Source organism: Struthio camelus, chromosome 17 (genome assembly GCF_040807025.1).
Source record: "Struthio camelus isolate bStrCam1 chromosome 17, bStrCam1.hap1, whole genome shotgun sequence".
NCBI classification, from domain to species: Eukaryota; Metazoa; Chordata; class Aves; order Struthioniformes; family Struthionidae; genus Struthio; species Struthio camelus.
Window position 1 is genome coordinate 7,694,587 of NC_090958.1, and position 23,506 is coordinate 7,718,092.

The window sequence follows — 23,506 nt, forward strand, 5'->3', positions numbered from 1 at the left end:
CAGCAGACAGGTTTTGCTGACCTACCCTTGCCGTGGCTCGGGGAGGGGGCACAGGCGACCCCCCCCCCCCACCCCGCCCGGGTCCGTCACCGCCATGGGGCGCTCGCCAGCTCCGCGGGTCCTGGCCTTGCCGGACCTGAGCGGATCGGTGCAGGCAGACAGGTCTTGGTGGTCGTTGCACACTACAGCTGCATACGAAACAACAACAACAAAGACCCCAGCCACATGGCAGTTGTGTTGAGTGGCTGCCCCGGCTACGCTCAGCTTGGGGATCAGTGGGGAAATAAAGTGGCGTAAAGCCCGCGAGCACCTGCGCGGAGACAAAGCCGTCTCCTCGGAGAAGGCAGCCCTGAGGGAGGCTTGCTTGAATAAAAACAGACCGACGCGAGAGAAACGGCGGTTTGTGGTAATTCGCTGCGGAGCTCGCGAGACCCCGGCTCGCCTAACGCCGCCGCCTGAGCGGTAGAAACCTCTCCCGGGCGCCCTCGCTCCTGTTTCAACTCCACTGTGTTCTCGTTTCTCTTTTTTTTTTTTTTTTCTTTTTTTTTTCTTTTTTCTCCTGCTTACAGTTTGCTTCCTCAGGGCTTTTTACTATCTGGCTCCTTTGGTTTCTGATCTAGTGGCCTTTCTCAGTTCCTGTACCAACAGCTTTAGTCGTACACCCCTCCTGCCTTCGAGGTGAGCTCGCGCCACCCCGCCGCGCTCGCCGGCCCCAAGTGCCGCCGCCGCTCCATTTCCATCCACCCGTCCACACCGTCGCCGAGGCCCCGTCCTTAACCCTCTGCGCCCGGCACGGGGCAGCCCGGCGAGCCCTCGACCAGCGGGGGCCCCGCTGCCTCTCGTTGCTCAGCGCTCCCCGCCGGGTTAAGCTATAGCCCGAGCTCTGCTTCAGCTTGGCTTAGTCCTACGTACTCAGACCTACTTACTTGGTATAGTCTCTGCTTGGTCCCGAAATATCCCCCGCGCTGGGTTTTGACGACAGGCGTGTGTTCGATGATCCGTTCACAAAACCAGTCAGGCGGCTGACGTAATTTTGGGGGGAAACCCTCCTGCAAAGCTGAGGCCGCTGGGTTAAAAACGGGGCGAGGGGGGCTGTTTTCGCTGGGCACACGTCGGGGCGGTATTTTGGCAGGAGCGCCGCCCTGGCACCCTTCCGGTCTGCGCCGTCCCGAGGACCCTCAACGAGGTTACAGGGCTGTGCAAGCACGTAGTCCCACGCGCCTGCAGTTAAGCCAGAAGCGGCTGAAACGCCGGCGCGGGTCCCGTGCCGCCGCCGCGGCCTCGTGCTGCCTTTCTGCCCCGCTCGCCCGCAGCCAGCGCGGGCGCTTCCCGAGGCGGGCGGTCGGCGGCCTGAAGGCCGAGCGCTCCCAATAGCACGGGCCGTATTTTTATATATATATATACGTTTTCATAAAATATATACACATATAAAAAAAAAAAATCACTCCCAGCCCGTAAACTAAGCAAGGGCGCAGCCCTGCCGTGCCGGCGCCGCGTCCTGCCTCGCTGCCTGCGGCGAAGCCTGCAGAAGTCCGGCGCTGTCAGTGCCCGCGCGAAACCTGTTTTGCCTTAACGCCGACACTTCCCTTAACCTGGGCTGCCCCCCCCGCCGCCCCGGTTTCAGCCCTGAGAAGGAGCCGACGCTTGCCCAACCCCTCGGCCGGCCCGCTGGCCGCCGTCGGGCCCGGAGCCCGGCCGGTGCCCTTCCCTCCCCGCCTGCCCCCCAGCCCCGTCAGCGCGGCTGCAGCCTCGCTCTCGGCGGCGGCGCCTCGGCCTGCACGCGGTCGCTGCCGACCTCGCCGGGGCCCGCGGCCGAGGGACGCCGCCGCAGCTAACCAACCGGTTAAAGCGGCCGGAGCCGGCGGCGGGGGGCAGCGCGCGAGGGCCGACGGCCTGGTCCGGGCCCCTGGCGGCAGCGTTCCCAAAATTCGAGCAGCGGGAAAACGCTGCTGAGCGTTGGGCCGGCGTCATTCACGCCCTCAGGCCAAGGCGGCCGGTGTTTCGGTCCGGCCGCGGAGCGGTGGGGCGCTCGCCGGCCGGGGCCGACAGCAGCCGCCTCCCCCACCCAGGGCCCTTCGTCCCGACCAGGCCGCACACTGCGGGGAAACAGGTGGCTCTTCTGCTCGGGGGCTAGTTTCGGTCTGCGAGGCTGCACCGAGTCTCCGCTGCATGCCGTGACAGCAGAAACAACGACGCTGAAGGTTTAAAAACTCAGCGCCAGGCTGTCGAGGCGCGCGGCGGCGCTGCCTGACGATTTGGCGCGGTCTTAACCGGGCAGCAAACGGGGGTTAGACCGGCGCGGTTCTGGCAGGGGGTGACAACCCAGCGGGCGGCCGCCAGCGCCACGCGTCCCTCGGCCGGAGCGGCCGCGCGGGGCCGAGGGCGGCCTGGCCCCGAGGCCTGCTGCGACCGCCCCGACGCCCGTCCCGTCCCGGCTTCCCGCTCCGTGCTGCGTCCGTTCCCGTTTCCGTTCCCCTCCGGCCGAAGGGGAGGGTGGTGGGCAGAGCAGAGCAGAGCAGAGCAGAGCAGAGCAGAGCAGAGCAGCCTAGCAGCGCCCCAACACCCCGCGCGGCGCTCCGGGCCGAGCCGGATGAGCGTCCCCATCCTTGTCATCCCGCCTCCATCCCATCCCAGCCACCTCTTGCCCCGCGGTAGCCCGCGCCTCACCCGCTAACAGCCGCGTCCTCTCCCTCTGCCGCAGGACGACATGCACAGGGTCATTGACCAGCAGCTGATGGACAAACACCCGAAGGAATGGAGCCAGCTCGCTTATTCCTTCTCCAGGGGCTACGGCGCAAAGCGGGGGGCCCGTCCCTCGCCCGCGCCCAGGCCGGAGCAGCAGGGGGACGAGCCCGCCGGGGCAGAAGGGAACCGTCTCTTTTCCTTTTTCAAGAAAAACTAAATCCGAGAAAGAGAAGCCTCTCCAGCAGTTCCTACTTCGAGATGGGGAGTGGGGGGCGACGGCCCAGCTCGCTGAGGGACCCAACGCTGATCCACTAGGAAAAATGGAGAAAAAACAAAAACAAAAACAACAGGGAGGGGGGGGAGGCCAAAGGAATTAACCCTTGAGACTCTGCACTGTTTCCACCACACCTGGTCTGAACCAAATGTTTACATGAATTGGAGGGTTGCAAACTGACATTGGCTGAAAGCAACTTTTTTTCATTATTGTTCTTTGGAGTGATAAACTTCAGGGTATACTTTAGGCGCTTTGACACAGTCCAGTTTCTGCTGCGAAGAATAATCCGGTCGTCTTGAAACGTTCACATGCTGGAGAAGGAGCTCAGCAGCCCCAGGACAAAGTAGCGCAGTGGATTGAGAACAGCCGTCACAGCGAGCGCGGGGGAAAGAAGAGGGCCAGCACAAGAGAAGAGAGAGTGAGCCCCTTACGCCGCCCTGCCATCGTCCTTCGTCCCACGGCGACCCGAGCTGCTCTAGCCCTAGCCCTGGTGTATGTCGACGGGCGCAGCTCTCTCCGTGGTGGAAGACAAGCCCTTGGGGTGCGTCCAGCCTGAGAGGGGTCTCCTGTACAGCTTTGCGTAGCTGTTCACATCACAACAGGGATCGCGCTCCTTGTGGATCAGTGCAGTTACAAGCTTGCTGGTGTTAGGACCTTCTCCAGCTCCCTCTTGGTACAGAGTAACGAGTTAGAGTCCATAGTCACATAAAACGCCGATTTCTCCCCAAGAGACTGACCATCTACGACAGATTAAAGACTGAGTGAAGCTGTGGAGGTTCAGTCCTGGGGCACCAACTCTCCCTCCACTGTCTGAGGGTAGCTGTGGAGCTCCAGCCAAGTCACACGTCCCCCAAAGCCACGTACTCCTCTCACGTTAAGAAATCTGTCTTTTTAACTGGGTGGGCCCCAAAAAAGCCTGATGCCTAGAAATAACTCACTAAAAGCCTACCCCTAACGTCAGTAGGTCTTTGACACTGGGTTGGCAGACTTGATCCTCAGAAAGCATGCAGGCATCTACCCTCACTAAAGTCAAAGGAGATTAGGGCATCTACAAAGCTCTGGAGAACTTGCAGCTTGCTCTTTGCCTCACGCAGTATCATTAGCTATGGCCTGACAAAAACACTGACTATTTGTTCTCATCTATGGGTTGTTTTACTACTCAGCCCTTTGGCAAGTAGATAGCTAGAATCTCCTTTTAACCACAGATGATCAGCGCCTGCTTTGCTGTGAGCATGATTTGATCAGTGAGGAAAAACACAGATTATTTGGTGTCTGCACACAGTGGTGCTGGAAATCCTGCAATACATCGGTGGGGACCTTCCCTATGCACTGGATGGTCACCTTGCAGCTCTTCCCTTTAGTAGTCTATCATCATAAAACAGTTTGCTAGACTAGATTCAGAGCTGTCCTGCTGCTATCATGCAATTTGCACATATTCTCCCAGCTCATGATACCCACAGGCCCAGGTTTGTTTCTGTGTCCCTTTAGAGGCTACTACCCGCACTATCGCCATAAGAGATGAAGCTAGGTACACATTCAGCTCTGCCCTGTGCAGCAACTTAGGTGCTAAAATACCATCCTACATGGAGCTGCTAACCCTTGCTCAATATTTACCATTACAAGCTTTCTGCTACAATTAGGTACCTAACCTCTTCTTCTGTGAGGCAGGTAAGTTAAACAGAACAGCAGCCTCTCTCTAGGGCATAGGATTCATAATACCTCAGTACAAATTCTGCCCACAAGGATCCGAGCATTCCCCCTTTTCCATGTTGGCAACACACGGGGGTTGCTCCACTTTGCAAGGAGCAGCAAAGTACTCTTTGGGGCTGAGGATGATGCTGAAAACCTATTTCCTTGAAAGCAATGAAACCTGAATTCCAGATCCTGCTCCAGGAAATACTTCAGTAAATCACACAAAATGAAATAAAGCACCACCGATACAGCTTAGTGCTTCCACGGAAGGGAGTCGGGAGTCCCACAGGCAGGGAAGGAAACTGAGCATCTGCTTCTGTTCACTTGTGCAAGTGAGGGAAAGGGATTTAGTGGCGTGCCAAGCACTCTCTCAGGATGGCAAGTCATCTTCTCTTCTTCCCTATGTTTTGACACTTAACAGGGCACAGACACGAGGCACGTGCTGAGCATCTCCTGTTGTCAGGACTCAGTTATGCCGGTACCCATGAACATAAACTTGGATACCTACAGTATTTGGCGTGGGTTCCCGGACGCCAGCAACACTTAAAACAGTTGTCTTACACAACGTCTCTTTAAAAATGACTCTGCTTATTTTGGGAGAGCCCTGTGAACATCTTGGTCCTCACAGCCCTTCGTTCTGCTGCCGGTAGTTATTTGCCAGGCCCCACAGCTCTCGTCAAGCCACACGCCCAGCAGCTGTGTGGGACTTTGCCCCTGTGACGACGTACACGTACGTATGCAATCCTAAGGCAAAGGCCTTAAGTTATTCAATGAAGATGCAGTAATGAGATGAAGAAAGGTGCCTTTTGCTACTTGTTTGCTGGGAGGAAAGTGACTCATTCAGTTGCAGGGGTAGGCAATTGAAATGCACAGCACATCGCTTAATTTAAGGAGGAACCTACCTTAATCCCATTGCAATTTTATTTGTTTAAATAATGATGGAAGAGATTGCAAGAGGAAAGTCAGCACGTTCCAAGGTGCCAGGCCGGCATGGTTTCTTAAAACTAGCCCCCTTCTCCTAAAGGGCTTAGTTGCACTACTAAACCCAGAAGTACAAGAGAATTGTGTTTGATGAACTGTACAACAGACCAAAGGAGACCTCCTTGTGCTGAGCTGCTACTCAACAGGAACAGAAACTGCCTTAACATAGCAGCTAGGTTTGGGGTTTTTGTTTGTTTGTTTCAAAATTCACCAGTGCAGTCCTTCACATTCTCATTTGTCCTGTTGTGGTTTAACAAGGTCCCAACTATTTCACCTTGAACTGTCATTGAAATGCTTATCTTCAAAAGGTAACACACCCATTCGGTAGCGGCTAGCTTGGAATCACCCTTGCAGCTTTGGGTTAGAAGATACTCCATTGGTGATACTTGATATTTTTAGGACACATGGGAAAAAGGAAACATCAGCTCCAGGTAATGAGATGGAGGAAGCAAAGTAATCCCGCAGGTACTTAGGATCCCAAAGTAGCTTCAAGGGGTGGGATCAGCAGCTCTAAATATGATATGTTCACCCTTACTTTTGCGAGAATGTTAAATAAGTCATTAGTGCTGCACAGTCACTGTTCAAACATTGCACAGAGAGAGGATGCCTGCTGAGATTAAGGTTACCAAGAACTTTCCCACAGTTAAGTAACATGTGACTATTTGGGCAAACATTTATTATGCTGGCATAAAGGAAGAGTAAGAATCTCCCTTTAATAAACTCAGCAAGGGAAGCAACTGTAGACAAGTAAGTGTAAATGAAAGGCAAGTCACTAGCACTTTATCTTAATACAAGCTTAGATCAGCAGCTTGCCGTTAAAATGAACACCAGATCAATTAATGACAACAGAACAGTTTTGCACAGAGCAGCAAGAAGTGAGGTTACGGGCAGTGCTGCATGCAAAAGGACTTTATAGCTGCATGCACTTGTCCTACTTAGGATGCCTCTGCATCAGGCAAACTCTCTACTCCCCACTCGGCTATAAAAAGCAAGGTTGTTTTAAACCAAAAGCCAAGAAAGGAAGTGTCTGGGTGCTGCCGCAACAATTCCCTTAGATTGAGAGGGGAAAAGCACACAGCAGGGACAAGCAGAAAGAATGTATCTATAGATATGTACATATATCACACTGCTGTAATTTTTGTATGTAGCAGTAATGTAAATAAATGTATGGTTTTTATAAAATACATATTATACAAATCTATAAAGGCATATTTTTAGTAAAAACAATGATCTACTTCTTTTGTAAATAGTTCTGAGAATAAAACATCATTTATATGATACTGTCTCAGCTCTAAGTCACTGCTAATTCTGCATAGCTGCGGAACAAGCTCTCTTTTTAAATTGACATCTTAACACCTAACAGCATCTTTAGTACTTCATCATCCCAGTAAATTCATCCACATATAGCTCTTTCATGTGTTCAGAAAAGAAGGGTTCTAGAGAAAGAACATTTGAAGCATTTACATCTTCTGCTGCATGGGGAAATGGAAAGGTGAGCTTGTAAATCTTCTCCACCATCCAGCCATTTATATCGTTTGCTGGCCATTATAGGGAAGAATATTCAAACTTTAACCATTTTAGACACAAAACATGAATGAACAGTGAAGCACCTCCAACTTGCACCAATTGCAATTTAGAACATCAACACGTCCTTGGGATTGCCCCATCTACATAGCCATACCAGAACAGTGCAGATAAGAGAGACACCTTCCCACAGCCGGCTTTCTTCCCACTCCTCCAGAAGCGAGCAGTTGCCTCCAACAGCCCACTTTATACGTCAAGGGCAGGGAGGGCTAAATGAATACTGTGGACAACAAGCACAGCAAAAGCTGTGTAGCCCCTGCACAGAAACTCCTGGGAAAGCAAGAACAGACTCCAGATTCTTATTAACCTCTGCTGCCTTTGAGCAGCTCTGAAGCTCCCTCAATACCTATTGAGAAACTGGGAGGGAAGAAAAAAAAAATCTAGCAAAAAAAAAAACCAACATCTCACTTTCATGCAGAGATAAGGAACAGAAGTAAGTTTACCAATTCCAACCTACTGACTCATTCACAGTTAGAACTACAATAGCAACTAAACATTTGAAAGCATTTGTCATGTCCTGCCTCCCAGGGGGGAAAAAAAAAGAAAAAGAAAAACTCCACATAGAGCAGAAGGGCTCATCCCTGGCTTGCCACCCTCCACCTCCAGATGCTGGACAGCAGGGGAAACAGAGCCTCAAAACAGATTTGGCAGCATGTAATCTTTATTTTTAGTTTTTTAAAATTATTTAAAAAGCATAATTAGAAACTTTCATTACAGAAATAATCCTAGCAAACCAGTTAGACATTCCATTGCTCAACATTTAGGAAACTTCACATCACCACCACTAGAGACGAAGTCCCCACCCCTTCTATTTGGATAGTCAGTGGCAAGAGCAGGGAGATAACTGCTCCTCTACAGCCAGCTCTAGGGGAGGAAAAACAAAAAAAAAAAATCCCACTTCAAGCCGGGAAGTTGGACACCTCAGTTGGCAGAGTTCAAACTGTGGCCACAAAGACCTGGACTCAAAGAGGACCAATCTTTCCACATAAGAGAACACTCCAGGCTTGGGTGCACCATTTCCTCATTTTATTGCATCCATTCCAGTAAATTCAGACATTTTCCTTTACTGCCACCTGTATGAAGTTACTCCTTCCTAGGTCTGCACGCATGCTACCACAAGAGCCCAAAAGTAATGCCGTTGGGCCCTTGACTCTGAAAGTGGTAACTGTCACAGGACAGCTTCATTTCAGCAGGAAATGATAGCGCTCCTTCTTTGTGTGCGCACCACATTCAACATCAGAAAGCATACAGGATGGATGCCTGGTGGGACCTGAGAGCTGCTATGGAAAGAGGTGGCTCAAATCTTGCCATTAATAGAGCTCACACTAGCAATATCATCCCAGCTCATTCTTATTCTTGGGTTACCAATAAAAGATATGTGAAGAAAAGAAATGGGTGAAGGCAGCTGGATACATACTCCCAGCACCTGAACCGATTAAAAGTGTGTTACACATTCATTGCTTGCTTTTTTTTTTTTCTTTTTTTTTTTTTTAAGTCTTTAAAGTGATTGATTGTGATGCGATTGTTTGCTTAGGGCTTTTACCACAACCCATAAGAATCTTTAAACAAACAAAAAAAAACACCACACAGGCAAAATAAGTGACTAAAATTTAGCCTCTCCTCAGGGAGGAAGTGGACTGATTCAAAGCTCATGGACATCAGTGAAACATCCTACCAAACTAAGGCCATCAGTTCCATAGGACTACATACTGAAACTAAATATGTCCGTCTGAGGTCTTAAAAGAAGCCATACCCTCCATGCCTTTTAGTCGTTTTAAGGATTTTTTTTTTTTTTTAGGCAATTATTCAGGTGCTGAGCATGTACTTTTCAGCCCAGACATTTGATATTTTAGTTACACATACATAAACTCTCCACCTTGAACCATACCTATTCAGGCTGATGAACTGAGCCCTTGTTTTCCCAGAAAGGCCAACAAGGGCCAGGAAAACACTACTGAGCATAACAAGACCAGAGTTTGTGTCCATAGGTGATCCTTCATCACCACATAACCCAAGCAAGCAAGCTTTCCATTTCTTTACATTAAACAGCAGTCCTCCTTTCTAACAGAAGAATCCTGGGAGTGATCCTGCAGCAGCTTTCACATCAAGACATCAATCCAGAACAGCTAAATTCATTCTCATGCCTTCTCTCTTGCAAAAAGAAAGTTTTGCCACCAAAATTCACATTCAAGTTCAGATCTCCTAATCGTGGACAGGGCAATGAGGAAAAGAGTGTTGGGTTTTTTTTTTTTTTGGCAGAATCACATGTTTTTCTTGTTCTCAAGAGAAATGGACTCTCACTTAGGACCCTGGCAGGACCAGAGACAAAGGTCCAAGTAGTTTAATTTTGTTTTTGCTTTTTTTTTTTTTTTTAAAAAAAAAAGATTAATCCAAATAAATCCCACTTCTGCAGGTTGGTAAGTTTTTCAATACCTTGATACAAACCAAAGGAGAGCACAGGTTCAGCTGGGCTGCAGCACAAGAAGGTGAAATCCAAGGACCCAACCACAAACCTGGATCATGGCAAACTGAAATTCAAGGCCCCAGCAGCAGCACCAGCTGCCAGCCCAGAGGCTGGTGAAGTGAAACCCCAGGCTCCAGCAGCAACACCTGCAATCCTGGTACCGAGAAAAACAAAGCCTGAGCCCCAGTAAAAGCCTGGAACTCAAAGTGAAGCCACAGGCCCCAGGGGCACCAGTTGCCAGCCTGGAGCCCAAAAGAAACGAAGCCCCAAGGCTCCAGGAAGCAGTTGCTGCCAGCCTGGGGCCAACTTGAGTTAAGAACTTTGTACTATTTCTTTAAAAAGATGAATTCTGCAGTCCATGATTGGTTGACATTAAGAAGGCATAAGCCAAAGCAACAACAGGGAGGCGAGGCTGGTTAAAGCAATATACATTATGTACAAACTCTTAGGTTAATTAGTCCACTTGGTAGGCAACGTCCTTTCTTGTCTACAAGGCGCACTGGAATGAGCAGGGGAGGAGACGGGGGCAAGATTCCATCCGATACCTTCTTGGCACTGAAGTGGTAGGGTGCCAGCGCCTCTTGATAGAAAACATGGAGGAAAAAAAAAATCTTTAAATAACGGCACAAAACTGAGAAAGTCCTCCCAAAGCCTGCCCCAGTGGAATTGCCCGAGTCTAGCTGGAGGGGCTGATCTGTCTGAGAGCAGAGTCTCTGCAGCAGGGAAAGGGCATTAGCAGCACCGCTTCTTCCGTTTACTGTTCTTCGTTAGCTTCACCACATCGTTCTGTTGTTGCTGTTGCTGCTTTGCTAAGTTTTCTTTCTTTGCTCGCAGAACTAGCTCTGTAATGCAATTAAACATCTGCAAGAGAAACAAGCAAGTTCAGACCATCTAGTAAACTGAGGCCAGTTGTTGAGGGAGTTGCTTCAGAAAGAACAGCATCTACTTTTCTAGATATTTCAGCAATGGTTCAGCGATCTCCCAGACCCACTACAGGCTAAGGCTGAAATCCAGTATCTTCCACTCCCAAGCTAAATCAATAACCCCTCTCCGCCCTTTGCCAAAACAGTAGATAAAAACAGGTCAGTTTGACAACAGAGGTCAGGAGTGAAGAGTTAACAGTCATCCTTCTAGAAGCATCCTCCCCATGCGAGGAGACTTCCCCGAGAAAACATAATAAGTCAGCACTGTAAAACCATTGAAAAGGCAATGGGGTCCCCTTCATTTCCCTTCCCCACCCCTTCCAAATACTGCTGGATGTCTCTTCTTGACATTTTAACTACTTGCTTGCAATTATACAAAGCATGTTACCTTTCTTCCTCAAGACGACTAATGCTATTCTTACTTTTTCTAAACTATTATTCCCAAGTAGTTTTATATGTACTCCGTTCTGCATATCATATTACCTCTTCCACATTAATATTTTCTTTGGCGCTGGTCTCAAACAATTGGATCTCCATCTGCCCAGCAAATTTATAAGCATCTTCTGTCTCTACCACTTTTCGCTCTGGGTCATCATTCTTATTCCCCACTAAGAAAGGGAAGAAGAAAAAGAAGAGTCAGAACTGCACTTGAGTAGGACAGCCCAGGCTGACTGACAGAGGGCCCACTAGATATGATGCTCTAACTCTCTGACCAGGAACTTACCTAGTATCCTGCAGACATCATCGCAATTTTGATTGATTTCATGCAACCACCGTTTTACATTCACAAAAGATTCTGCACTGGTTACATCGTAGACAACAATGACCCCATGTGTTCCTCTGTAATACCTATGGAGCAGGAAAAGACACCAAATGTTAATGTTAAGCTACATATCACCTTCCTCTTGCACTCAGCTTTTACAAGATTCTTAACAAATCCTCAAGTTAAGGCAATCAAGTGCCCCCCGTTTTCTTTCCACTGGGAGTCATTGAATTCTTTTACAACAGCTAGACCATATGCTATCACTCTAAACCTACAGTTATCTGCTCATTTGGCCCATATAAGTAGGTTCAAAGTCAAAAGATTGTCAGCTATTTCCTTGTTCAGGAAGTCAAAATTGTAAACAAAGATGAATACCATCTTCTATCTAACCGAGCAAGCATCCCCAATAGGCCCTCAGAATTGGTTCTGATCCTTAGCATCGCACAAGCGCTAAAATTGCAACAAAATACCCTTTAACCGTTTGAGTTGTATTAAGTAAACAAAGCGCACCTCAAGCTCAGGAAGTCCTTCAATTGTAAATAGGAGGCTGGAGAAAGTATCTGAGGAAAAACACCACTATGCTTACTCCATTCTTCTGCTTTACATTTCTTGTTCTTGACTGGCTAAAAACAGATCCTAGAGAAACTCTTACTTCACTCAGCACAACTGTTCCTGCAGTTGTGGACTGCAGGACTTTCAGCTTACTGAGTACCAGAAGAGCACCCGAAGCAATATCATTTCCTTATGAGAAAGTCAAAGGCCAGGGACATATTGGCCATATCAAGTTCTGCAGGAATTTTGCTATCTACAAGAGTTTACTTACAGACTAAAATTTTAGCAGATCTCCAGATACATTCAACCCTCAGGCACAGTTCTCTCTTGAGCTCACAAAAATTCCTGTCTTGTTGAGGGATTGTGTTCTGATCACACCTTCCTACTCAACAGATCGACTCCATATGTGCATTTAATGAGTTCTACTACCTTTAGCAATTAAAAATAAGATTCACCCCAGTTTATTCCCATTAGTCTAGGGCAATCAGCACCTTTAAAAGAGATGATGAGCAATTCTGATGTACAAGGGAAATCTGAATTCAAGTTCCAACATTATCACCTGCATGAACCTACTAAAGGCAGACAGCACATGCACCACAAGCATTCTGTATAAAAAGGCAAGCTCCAGCTTTTCAGTTTTCAATCACATTCACATGGCTACCACGTGTTTTCTCTACTGCAAATTAGGCAGCTTTGCCAATCAAGTCATTGAAGCAGTTGACAGTGAAGCCACCAGTTTTTGTATCTCAAGTACCTTTATTCTTTCCCTTTCACCTCCTCTTTCTTATAAGCAATATCAAGAGTCTGAGGAATGTTCATATACAAGCTGAGGAATACCCCTTAAACTGTCACAATATTTTTAGAGCTAGATCTCATATCATAAGCACCTCTTGCAGCACTCTCCCACTGCACTTTAGAAATGACTACTACGATAACCTCAGCTTCCTTTGATAGTTTATTCAAAGTCTATGAACAGACCTTTGAACTTCACAACCTTTTAATCTAATCCAAATAGGCTACCTTTCAGAGAACCTCAAGAAGTTTAATTTCACTTCTGCCACTGATTCACTTAAGCAAGTCACTATCTCCTCCTCATCTTTAGCCTCATCATCCCATCTTTAACAGATTACACCTGCCTTTATAAAACATCAAGACAGACCTGTCAAGGACAAGCATATATTACATATAGCGTGCACAGACATCCCCCAACCTGCTCTTCTTGCGATCACTTCGTAGTGACAGCCACTGGACATCAATATTTCTCTGCGATACAATGCATACTCCACAGAAGTAGGAGAACCCACTTCTATTGCTCACCTGGGTGCTTTCAGGTCTGTCTAGCTTCCACAAGATAAGCAGATACTTCTCCCATCCTCCTATGCTGTGCTTTGCCAGTAGTTTGTGCTGTACATCTACTTTGCTTAGTAAGAAGTAATTGAGGTGAAAGTTGTTTATTCCTGGACAGCTAGAGACCCCGCACTTCCAAGTTTCCTAATCTGTTCTCTATCAGTTCCTTTAACAGCTTTGAAATTTGTTATATCACTCTAGCTGTTCTAGTTACAGGTTTGACTTCATTTCACAACTTAGATCCTTTTGAGCAAAGTATTACATAGCCCGAGTCCACATTCCACAAAAATAATCCATCTTGTCCTGACACTACTGCATACTGTACACATTGCTTTTGATTAATGGTTTTATATGATAGCATCAGAACGGGAAACATCTCCAGTACTACTGACAGACCAGATTTCACGACATCTGAACAATAAACTCATTATTTTCAAATTCTCCCACAGCACTATAAAAAGTTATCTAATTCAGCAACTCTCAGGCTGACCTACCACTTCCTCTTCAGCACTAAGCATTGCATCTGTCAAGACAAGGTTTAGCCTTTAAGAGAAATGTAGCGGCTCCACAGATGCATCTACACAAGGCAGGCTCATTCTGTTGCACACACCGTAAAACCATGACTGGCATCACAGTCATCCAGACCAGAGGACCTAACGGAGCATCCTGCAGCCCTTACTTTGCCCATACATCTAGGCTTTCTTCCAAGTGACAGCTGATGATGTTAAGAAGCAGGGTGACAGGCACCCTTCACTCCTGACATGGCATTAGCATACAGCCATTGCGTGCACCTGGGAATGAGGACTGTGGACTGGACCATACAGCACAGACCACCACAGCATTCAAAATTCTGCAGAAGCTGGGACTTGCTGCCACAAAGCACTAACATTGGCAGCCACCTCATCAGAAATATCTTGCTTTGTGCAAGATGGCAACCCTTGACTCCTGCTGAGTTCCTACCAGCACACACTGCTTCCATTTTGGGAAGAGAAAGTTGTCTGGCACATCATTCTAGAAAGGTTGCCAGCCCCTCACTGACAATAAAATGTCGTTTTCTCCACTGGCTGATGTTACCTTTTAGCAGCCTGAGAGGTAAGACTACAACTACCTTTTATTTGCTGAAGCTTAAGCCCCATAATACACACGTTTTTCTCAAAAAGCTAGTCATGCTATTTTCTATCATTTGCTAGATAAAGCTTTGTATCCTAGAAAACATTTTAAGCCTAGCAGATGCAGCAAAGACTCTCCAATCCCAAGTGCAGGACAGTCCTATAAAACGAAATCTGATTTATCCTAACCCATACTTCTAACTTCAGAATGATGTAGTGCAGAATTGCTTTCATAAGAAGTTGTAGGCTTTGGCGGGTAGAGAACAGATGGGGCTTTTGGCATTCAAGGAGGAGTAGGTGTAAGTTTTGTGCTTTTGGCAACCAAGAGGTAGTTGAGGCTTTGATATAAGAGAAAGAATGCCCCATCTTCTTCCCATCCATATTTTTAGGGAAGATGGAGACCTTGTAAGCAAGAGCAAAAAGAGAAATGAAGTTCTCATTCTTAGCCTCCCATGCAAGGTCTGAATGACTGATACTAGTTGTCCTCCATATGGCAGGTGCACCCTACAAGCCTCAGAAGTAAGCTGCTACTACTCCCAGTGATAAATATGTTAATGAAATACAGCAAATAAAGAGTTATAGAATAGTTATTAATGTTTAGCGTGTCCAAGGAAGTGTCCCATTGAGATGAAAGATGTTAAGCAAATCCCAAGTTTTTCCCAAATGCATATGCCCTTGGACGCTTGGTAGTAGACAACTATCTGTAATATGGTCGGAAAAGTTACCCAGACATAAAGGCTTTAAACATGGAAATTTAGCATTGTTGTAGAAAAATCTGAGAACAACAACATTTAAATGCATATCAAAACAGAAATACTGAAGTGCCTTGTTTTACCAATAGAATTATATAAAGAAAAGCTTAAAGACGTAAGACATACACATACGGCCTTTGAAACATTACCTACTAATACTCCAGACACTGAAAAAGAAAGTCTTTAGAACTGGTTAACCAAATTCATTATGTCTTTCAGCCAGCTGCATTCTCCCTTTACATCTCTGAAGACTACCCTTCTAAACAGAAGGGATCATTTGGCAATAAATTACTGCTATCTTGTAACAGAGAATGCTGCAAGAACAACCTTAAATTCTCATCTTTCCTCCAATAAATGCTTCCCAAGACTAGCATCTTGAGTTATACTAGCTAGTTTTGTGAAGTATGAAGGCTACTAAGTAAGATTTTGAAGAGAGAGTATTACTGACTGCTTTTAAGCAATTCAGTGGGGATAACAGGTTCATTTGGGGGGTGGGGTGGGGGGGAAGTCAACTTGATAGGTCACAGTCATTGGTCTAATCCAGCATCTTTGTTAAGAGCTCATTTGTTCATGGTATACACCTTTCCTTTGTTCTCCATTACTCTAGAATTTTAACCAATTCCAGAGAACTCTAATGTACAATCTATTTTCATTCTCACCTCTCCTCAGGTTGGCTGGAAGCATATTTATTGCCACAGGTCAGTTGACTATCTTTTGACCATCATAGCCAGCACATAGCAACTCTATCATCTCAAAAAAGCTTATCCCCCTCTTGAGGGTGGCATTTCCATATAAACGGATGGCAGAAAGTCCTGCTAGGACTGTTTAGTTTTCAGATATTAGCTTAGGGTATTATTTAAAACTAACACCCAAGAACTACAGTCCTAAATAAGGACACAGTCCTATATACAATAACAGATCAAGTCCAGGAACTGGTTGTTCATGCATCTGAAGTATTTCCACTAATGCAGCTGAGTCCTGGCATGCTACCTCTCCAGTGAATTTAAATGAAAATTTAGAGTTGGGATGATGCTCCATGCCAACCACAAATTGGCCTCACCTCCCACCAGGCACCAGCCACCCCAATATTTCCAGATTTAATAGACAGAAAGAGCTGCTGTCTTTTACATTTCTCAGTTTGAAATGCTGATCTGGTTTAGTTTTCCTGATCAACTCCATTTCTGCTGCTTAACAGTTTTATTTTGTTCTTCCACCTTCAGCCTCTGTAGCTGCAATTAAGTAAAATCAAAATACTATAAGCTTGTAATGTCTCCCAATTTTCTACTATCAAATTCCTACCACTTCAGCCATTTTGCAGTTCTAGGTCTGCACAGTAGCACTTCCAACCTGTTATGACTGAGGGGTTCTAATTTCAGACTTGTTTGCCCGGCTTGGCTCAATCTCAGTCCACACAGTACCTTTAACTGCAAAGGGATGTCTTGGCCTACAGTAATGCTCAAGGAATACCGTTTTAATATTCTTCACCTCAGTCTAAACAGTCATTGTTACAAGGCTCCCCACCCATGATTTGGTCACCCAAGCCCCCTCATAAGTATAACCTGGTAATTTAATTTGTCACTCAGTTTGGTTTAAGCAAATCAGTTACTGCACTACTTTGCCTCTTAAAAAGAGAGACAACAAAACCCTTCCTAAAACCAGGATCTTGTTATCTATTATTTATAGAGATGGTATGTCTAGGTCCAGAGTGACTTTGGGAGAACAGCAGGGAATGCCTGATGGTCACAGCTGGCCCACCTAGCAGCAAGAGAAGCCCTCACTACTGCATAACTAGAGTTCCAGAAGCATTTCCTTCAACATTTCAGAGGCATTTGAACACAGCTACTTCTCTGCTTCATGTTGCACAAAATTCAAATCTTTCTCCCCTAGCCATGGAAAATTCTGTAGCTACTTTACCAGTTTTAAGGCAGAAAAACTGGCCTTACACTCCCCCAAGAGTAAAACTTATATTCACCTTTGTAAACAGCTGTGCAAGAGTAAGCATTAGTAAAGTGCAAACACATCATGACACAAACACACTAACAGTTTCATTTTCTCTGTTTTAAGTGATAATGGAATCAAGGAAAAGATTTACACAAAACACTATGCAAAATCCAATCCCATTCACAAAAGGAAGCCTCCTTTCCTGGTATTCCCCATTCAGTGCTGGATACCATGGCTTTCTAATCTAGCTGGCATCAGCCCCTCAGCCCCATGAACCAATACTCATCAACACAGCTCTCAGTTGTGTCAGGGAATCTGAAAACAGGAAGGCCATTTGCTGACTCAGCACTAATTCAGGCACTCTGTGACTAGCCTACAAGCACAGCTGATACGAACTGCAGCAGTGCTTTGCTGCCTCCCCCTCGCCACTTCCTGCCTCAAGCTGGCTGCAGCACTGAAACAAGAAGTGATGTCATGCACAGGAACCCTATGAGAGGCAACCAAGTTTTTTCAAGCTAAACACTTGAGAAACAATGGAAGTAATCCAGTAATATCCGTATAGAAAGGCAGAGGAAAGGGGTGGTGCACGCATCAGGTTCAATTCTCCCATTTCTAGCTGTTTAGACCTCACAGAGGCAACCAATTCCACTACTTTTTGTGTCCAAATTAACCAATACATGAGCTAAAAATGACCCTCCTCTCTTAACAGGAGCTAAAGGAGCAGTCAGTCATGAAAGAATAGATGAAACGCCTAGGGTTTTGTTTGTTTTAAATACCAAAAGGAGACAAAAGCTCTATTTCCAAGCATATTTCTTCCTCTCCCCCTAGTGCCATGATGAGCAGCCCCACATTCACTGGGATTAGTTTACAAGCGCACTTTATTCTTAGTTCCCACCACTGCAGCTCTGGGTGTGGTTTCTTCAGGAACAGGAAAAGCTGTGCACACGCTGTTCAGAAGGACAATGAGCATGAAACTGAACTCAAACCAAGGAAAAGGTTAACTTCATGTGGGTGTCTGCTTCAACAAAACCCCACACAAAGGTAGCCTTCCAAATGCATTTGTCCTAAAGGAAAAATAAGTATTGGATACCCAATTTTAGACCTCAAAGCTATTCACAGAGAGAGGGTCTGCACTTTGCACTTCTGCAACATATTCAACCACAAGATGATCTTCTTGGATAGTCTTTAGAGTTAGGTTTAATAATACATGCAAAATAGTGAAATAACCCCAGCTACAGTTTGGAAACTGGAAGCAGAAGAATAAGGCCAAGCCATCATGGAAATTTACAGAACAGCCAGGAAATCTGAAATCCCAGTTTCACAGCTAAACCACAGTATCATCACCACCCCCATCTACTCTAAAAAAGCTGAGAAGTCCCACTACGCAAACAGCACAGTTGCCATTAGCTGATCAACCGCAAGGTTAAAATATCTGAGCCATAACTTTAGACTACAAGATCCATATGTGAAGTTACATATTAAAAAGCCCAGTTATACTCACGTTGATGTGATAGTTCGGAAGCGCTCCTGTCCAGCTGTGTCCCAAATCTGTAGCTTCACTTTCTCTCCATTAATCTCAACTGTCCGGATTTTAAAATCCACTCCAATTGTGGTAATGTAGCTACCTGAAGGGAAAGAAAGTAAGTGAGAACCTAAGTCTTGTTTATTTTGCATGTCTCCACAAAGCACACTTCTAAACTTGATTTGGCAATAGCTCTCAAACTGGACGCGAGAACAAGGTTCCCCCTATCCATTCATCTTTTAAAATGCCCTCTGAGGTCACGGCAATCTGCTACTTTTACCTGCAGTTAACAGCTTTTTTCTAACACCCCAGAGCCACTTCTCTGCTATCCCACACTAAAGGGTTTAAAACCCAGTGTTAAAAAAGCCAATTCATCCTCTACCACGTTGGTTGTCAAAAATAAGCACATAAATATCTTAAGAAATGGACGGTAACTATGAAAGTATTTCACTTGTAAAAGTTTTGAGATAGAGCTTTGTCTCAAACACTAATGCAGTCACTTATTTTGAATACAGTCTGTCCTAGGAGTTTCCTCCCAATAAATCAGTTATGTCACAAATGTGAATGATTTAGCTACAATATTCAATCAGCCTAAATCCCAAAGGGCCAACAGGAAGTCTACACAGAGCACAGTACAAGCCCAAAAGAATGAGCTGTTCCTAAAACATGTCAGTACTTAAATACCCTGGTGCTTGCAGTTATAAGTGAAGATCCAACAGGATGGCTTCTATAGGCTTATGCCAAGAGAAGCACAGTTAGAAAGATAACATATTTCCAGTACAGCTATCAGCGGGCAAATGCAATCAAACAGCTCCTCGCCCACTAACAGCACTGGAGCAGTCCTTGACCGTTTCACTTATTTAAGTAAGCTAAATACTCACCTGAGAACGTATTATCTGCAAAACGCAACAGCAAACTGCTCTTGCCCACACCTGTGACAAAAAGACAGCAAGATCTTTGAATATAGTCACACTCTGGATGTCAAGTAACATGAGAGTATTTTTCCCATTCATTGAATTTTTCAACTTTAACTAAAATCTTTTCTCAGTCTATAATTTAGTACCATCCACCTTGATCAAATTCTCAAGGAGACTACCGAGATGAATAGTCAAGTGACACACTGCAGTTACTCCAAGACTTGCTATGCTTCCTGACACTATACAAGGTGGGGTTTTTTGTTGTTAGGTTTTTTGTGCATGCCCCCTCCTTCCCTTAATCCCCAGCAAACTCTCAACGAGTAGTTTTCAAGCTGTGGCATGCAAACCATTCCAAGAGGTCACAAAAAGTAACAGCTAAAAGCACGAGTAGCAGGCTGATATTTGCTAAAGAAAGATCCAAAAATGAGTATGTCCTGCTAACTAAAGTGCTCCGAACACTGCTCTGAACTTCTCTATTGAATTCAACGTGCACATCATGTTTAACATCACTGCCTACCTCCCATTCATTTATGCAGTGTTGAACAGCAATGGAATTTGGACTACTTAGACAGTCAGATGAGGGTTTGGTACTATAAAGCTTATGTTATCATTGACACAGTTTAGCAGAAGCCTAAGCCAAACAGTAGGGTTGGGAGCCATTGTTCTACACTGTCATCCAAAACAGGCTAATTCTTCACTTAGCAGGAAGAACACATACCTTTCTTAAGTTGTACCTTTTGCCAAAGCATTCCATGAAACATTTTAAGTGCTTTGAGTAGCACTTCATCCAGATTTTCCTTAAATGACTGTTTGCACCCTGATAACACCTGGTTTCAGGGGAGTATTTTTCACACTGCTTCCAACAAGAACAAACCTATTCCTGCACACCCAACCAAGGGAAATAGGATCAGAACGCCTCAGTGTTGTCATCTCTACATAACATCTGTTGTTAATGTCCCTTCCCCCTAAAGAAAAAAAAAAAACACACTGATATGATGTGAGGAGGAAATTCAAGTTCACCAGCATGATTATCTACTAAATATTTTCAGGTAGGAGTTATTTAAGCTAACTATTTTGATGATGTATAACTTAAAGGTTTTCTTAATAAAAGGACTGTGCAAGACATATATGCAACAACTATACAGAACTCCCACAGATCTCAATCATTGGAATCTGAAGATAGCTATCAGTATGAAAAAGCTAAAAACCCACACGATTCCAGTAATCCAGATGTCACATGCAAGAAGTTCAAATTATCACTGACCTTCACATCCAAAAAAGCCATACTCCTTCTTCATTGATTCTTATAAATCTTAAAAAAATGCTATTAAAAACTAAACTTACAACGTGCACTTACTGAATACCTCTGAGCTCACAGAAGGTAGCAGAGCAGATCACAAACTTCAGCAGAAGACTGGTAATTTAGCAAGAGCTATACCTAACCCATGCAAGATAACCATCTGCTGAGGAAGATAGGTTTCAGCAAGTACTATGCTTTTTGATCAAGTAGCCTTGGCCCCCAGCTTAATAAAAAGCACTTAGATGCTTGAACCCACAGCTTATCAATCACACTTTTTTTGTCGTCGCTCAGCCTTAAGCGGCTATACTGCAGAACGCCACGGGCTGCACATGATCACTGCTTTGTCAGACTATCCACTGCTGCATAGACACTATCTGTCTCGTCCATAGTTGCTCCGAGATTACTTCTAAAGAAAAGAAACCTCCTGAACTCAGGAAATTCTACATGCTCCAGATGACAGAGATCTCACTAAACAAACCCTGTGCCTCTGACCCACACCGTTCTTGTGCAGAGAAACCACACACGCTTCATGATCCCCCACTTCCTACACACAGTTATTTGAAGATCAGAAAAGAGAAGAAGGCTAGCAGGGCTTCTTTGCTTGCAGAAGACAGCAAGCCCCAAAAAGTCTATTGGCTTTGCCATGTCAATGCTACAAGCAAATTTCTGTGGCATAAGAGTTTCTAAAACAAACTCCTACCTTACTGAACGGTAGAGTGAATTAGAGAACCCACGCAAAGCAAAGATCATCTGTATTATTTTTAAATATCTGGTACAACTTAGATCAGCAGCAGCTTTTCAACTGACCTGCTCTAAAAACACACAAACCTACTACCCTCTTGTCATATTTGCATATAGGGGGAAAGCAGATGAAACAGCCATCCAACCAATATCAGGCCCCTTCTCATTGCAAGGCTTTCCAAAACATCAATAAACAAGGCAAGCAAACTGTTGTGGAAACGGGGACAAAGCCTTTCTGTTGGAGTAAGCGCTTAAAAAGAGAGGGGGGGGGGAAATCAATACTCAAACTACACAGCAAGATTTAATTACAACAACAGAGAACCACAGACATCCACCACAGTATTTCTCCCCCCCCCCTCCACTGGGTACACTGTAGGGACTTTGCTCAAGTAAGAAGGGTCAGCTAAGAAAGCTCACTTAATTGTTCAAAGGGAGAAGAAGTTTTCACCATCCTGTTTATCTTACCTGAACAGTTTTGAAACTCATCAGTGAGCAAGAGAGTTACTGCTTTATTCAGACTGGAGTGTTTGGTTTCAATAATCCGCAGGCTCCCAAAAATGCCCAGGGTTTAACGTTATTTCTAAGCTGCTGTCCCTCATCCCTCTTCCTTTTAGAGGCACTCTTTTTAAAACAGTCCTTTCATTCCTGCGGACACAGTCTGGCATAGAATGAAATATTTTTATATACAGCTAAGTCTCTAGAGGTGACAACTCCCAAGATCGTGCAACATTCCTCTTTCACCCCACAGCCGAGCCTCGCTGCATGCCGGGACCTGCCTCCTGATGGACCACACCTCTTAAAAGAAGAGGGTGGATGCCATCTACTCCAGTTTATGGAAATGAAGCTGTAAACTGTTGGCGGGTTACCAGTACAGAGCTGGACGGAAGGTAGGAATCGCCCCAGTCCCACTTCTTACATACTCAGGCTAAAGCACCAGGCAGAGCGAGTTCACGCATTGCCCCTCCAGAAGTTTCTGAAATCGCTCCAGGGGTATGCACCAGTCTATTTCCGAGATCTAGAACTACTCCTTATCCATAAGTATTGTAAGTATTTGCATGCTATGCTATAATGAGAAGCACGCAAGGCCACCAGCTCTTCAAGGATAAGCAAAATTTTAAAAAAGTGACAAACTCCAAAATTGAGATTTTAGGTTGATGCTTTGAGATTCTTAAAGAACAATTCCAATAATAAAGAAAAAAGTCTTAAAGCACAGCAATTACCCCACTGGAAACAACAGTCCCTAGGGCTGAGGATCAGCCAGCCCATCCTCACACCTTTAACTGCCTGTCACGTTAGGAGGGAACTCCTTCCTCACCCCAGCAGGAGATGAGTTTATGCCCTCAAAACACACGGCTTGCAAAGGCCTCTCCTGCCCTGGATGGTGATATTATCCTTGCTTACACGGGCCTTTTTTCTTTCTTTTTTTCCCCCCTCCTCCTTTTTTCCCCGCTATTGACCGTCGTATCCCGCGGAAGCCGGTTGCGCGGGTTCGCCACGTAAAAACCGAAGCGGGGCCTCCCGCGGGGCCCGGCGACCCCCGCGCACCGAGCCGCAGCGGGGCACCGCAGCACAAAGGCGGCGGCGGGACGAAGCGGCCGCCCCCGCCCTCCCCCTCCCGGCGCCGCCCCCCCCGCCCCGGGCGCAGGCGAGGGGCGGCCGCCCCGCCAGCGGCCTACCCCCGCCCCCGGCCTCGCCGCCCGGCCCGGCCCGGCCCTCACCGCTGTCGCCGATGATGAGCAGCTTGAAGAGATGATCGTAGTCCCTGGCCATGGCCGGTGCGGCGCGGCAGCCCCGGGCGGCGGAGCGAGCGCGGGGGGGGAGGGGGGCTCCTCCGGCGGCGGCGGCGGCTCGGGGCCCGGATCCACTTCCCGAACAAACAGCCGGAACTGACAGCGCTGCCGCTGCGCATGCGCCCCGCCGCGGGAGGCCGCCAGCTGCGCCGGCACGCCGCCGCCCGTG

General features: G+C 46.3%; 2 protein-coding genes across 3 annotated transcripts in view; one reads left to right on the top strand and one right to left on the bottom strand.

The window, feature by feature from the left end:
* Positions 1–6,910, top strand: part of BICDL1 (BICD family like cargo adaptor 1) — a 46,072-nt gene extending 39,162 nt beyond the window's left edge. For both annotated transcript variants that reach the window (XM_068911210.1, XM_068911211.1), the window contains one exon: positions 2,702–6,910. In XM_068911210.1, the coding sequence (XP_068767311.1) occupies positions 2,702–2,902 (201 nt within the window). In that variant the 3' untranslated portion in view covers positions 2,903–6,910. The remainder of the gene's footprint in view (positions 1–2,701) is intronic.
* Positions 6,911–7,854: 944 nt separating this feature from the next.
* Positions 7,855–23,506, bottom strand: RAB35 (RAB35, member RAS oncogene family). Its single transcript, XM_068911089.1, has 6 exons — positions 23,266–23,506; positions 19,471–19,521; positions 18,569–18,692; positions 11,328–11,452; positions 11,087–11,211; positions 7,855–10,541 (listed from the first exon to the last, which is right to left on the bottom strand). The coding sequence occupies exons 1-6, from the start codon at positions 23,315–23,317 to the stop codon at positions 10,413–10,415; spliced, it is 606 nt and encodes a 201-aa protein (XP_068767190.1). The 5' UTR covers positions 23,318–23,506; the 3' UTR covers positions 7,855–10,412.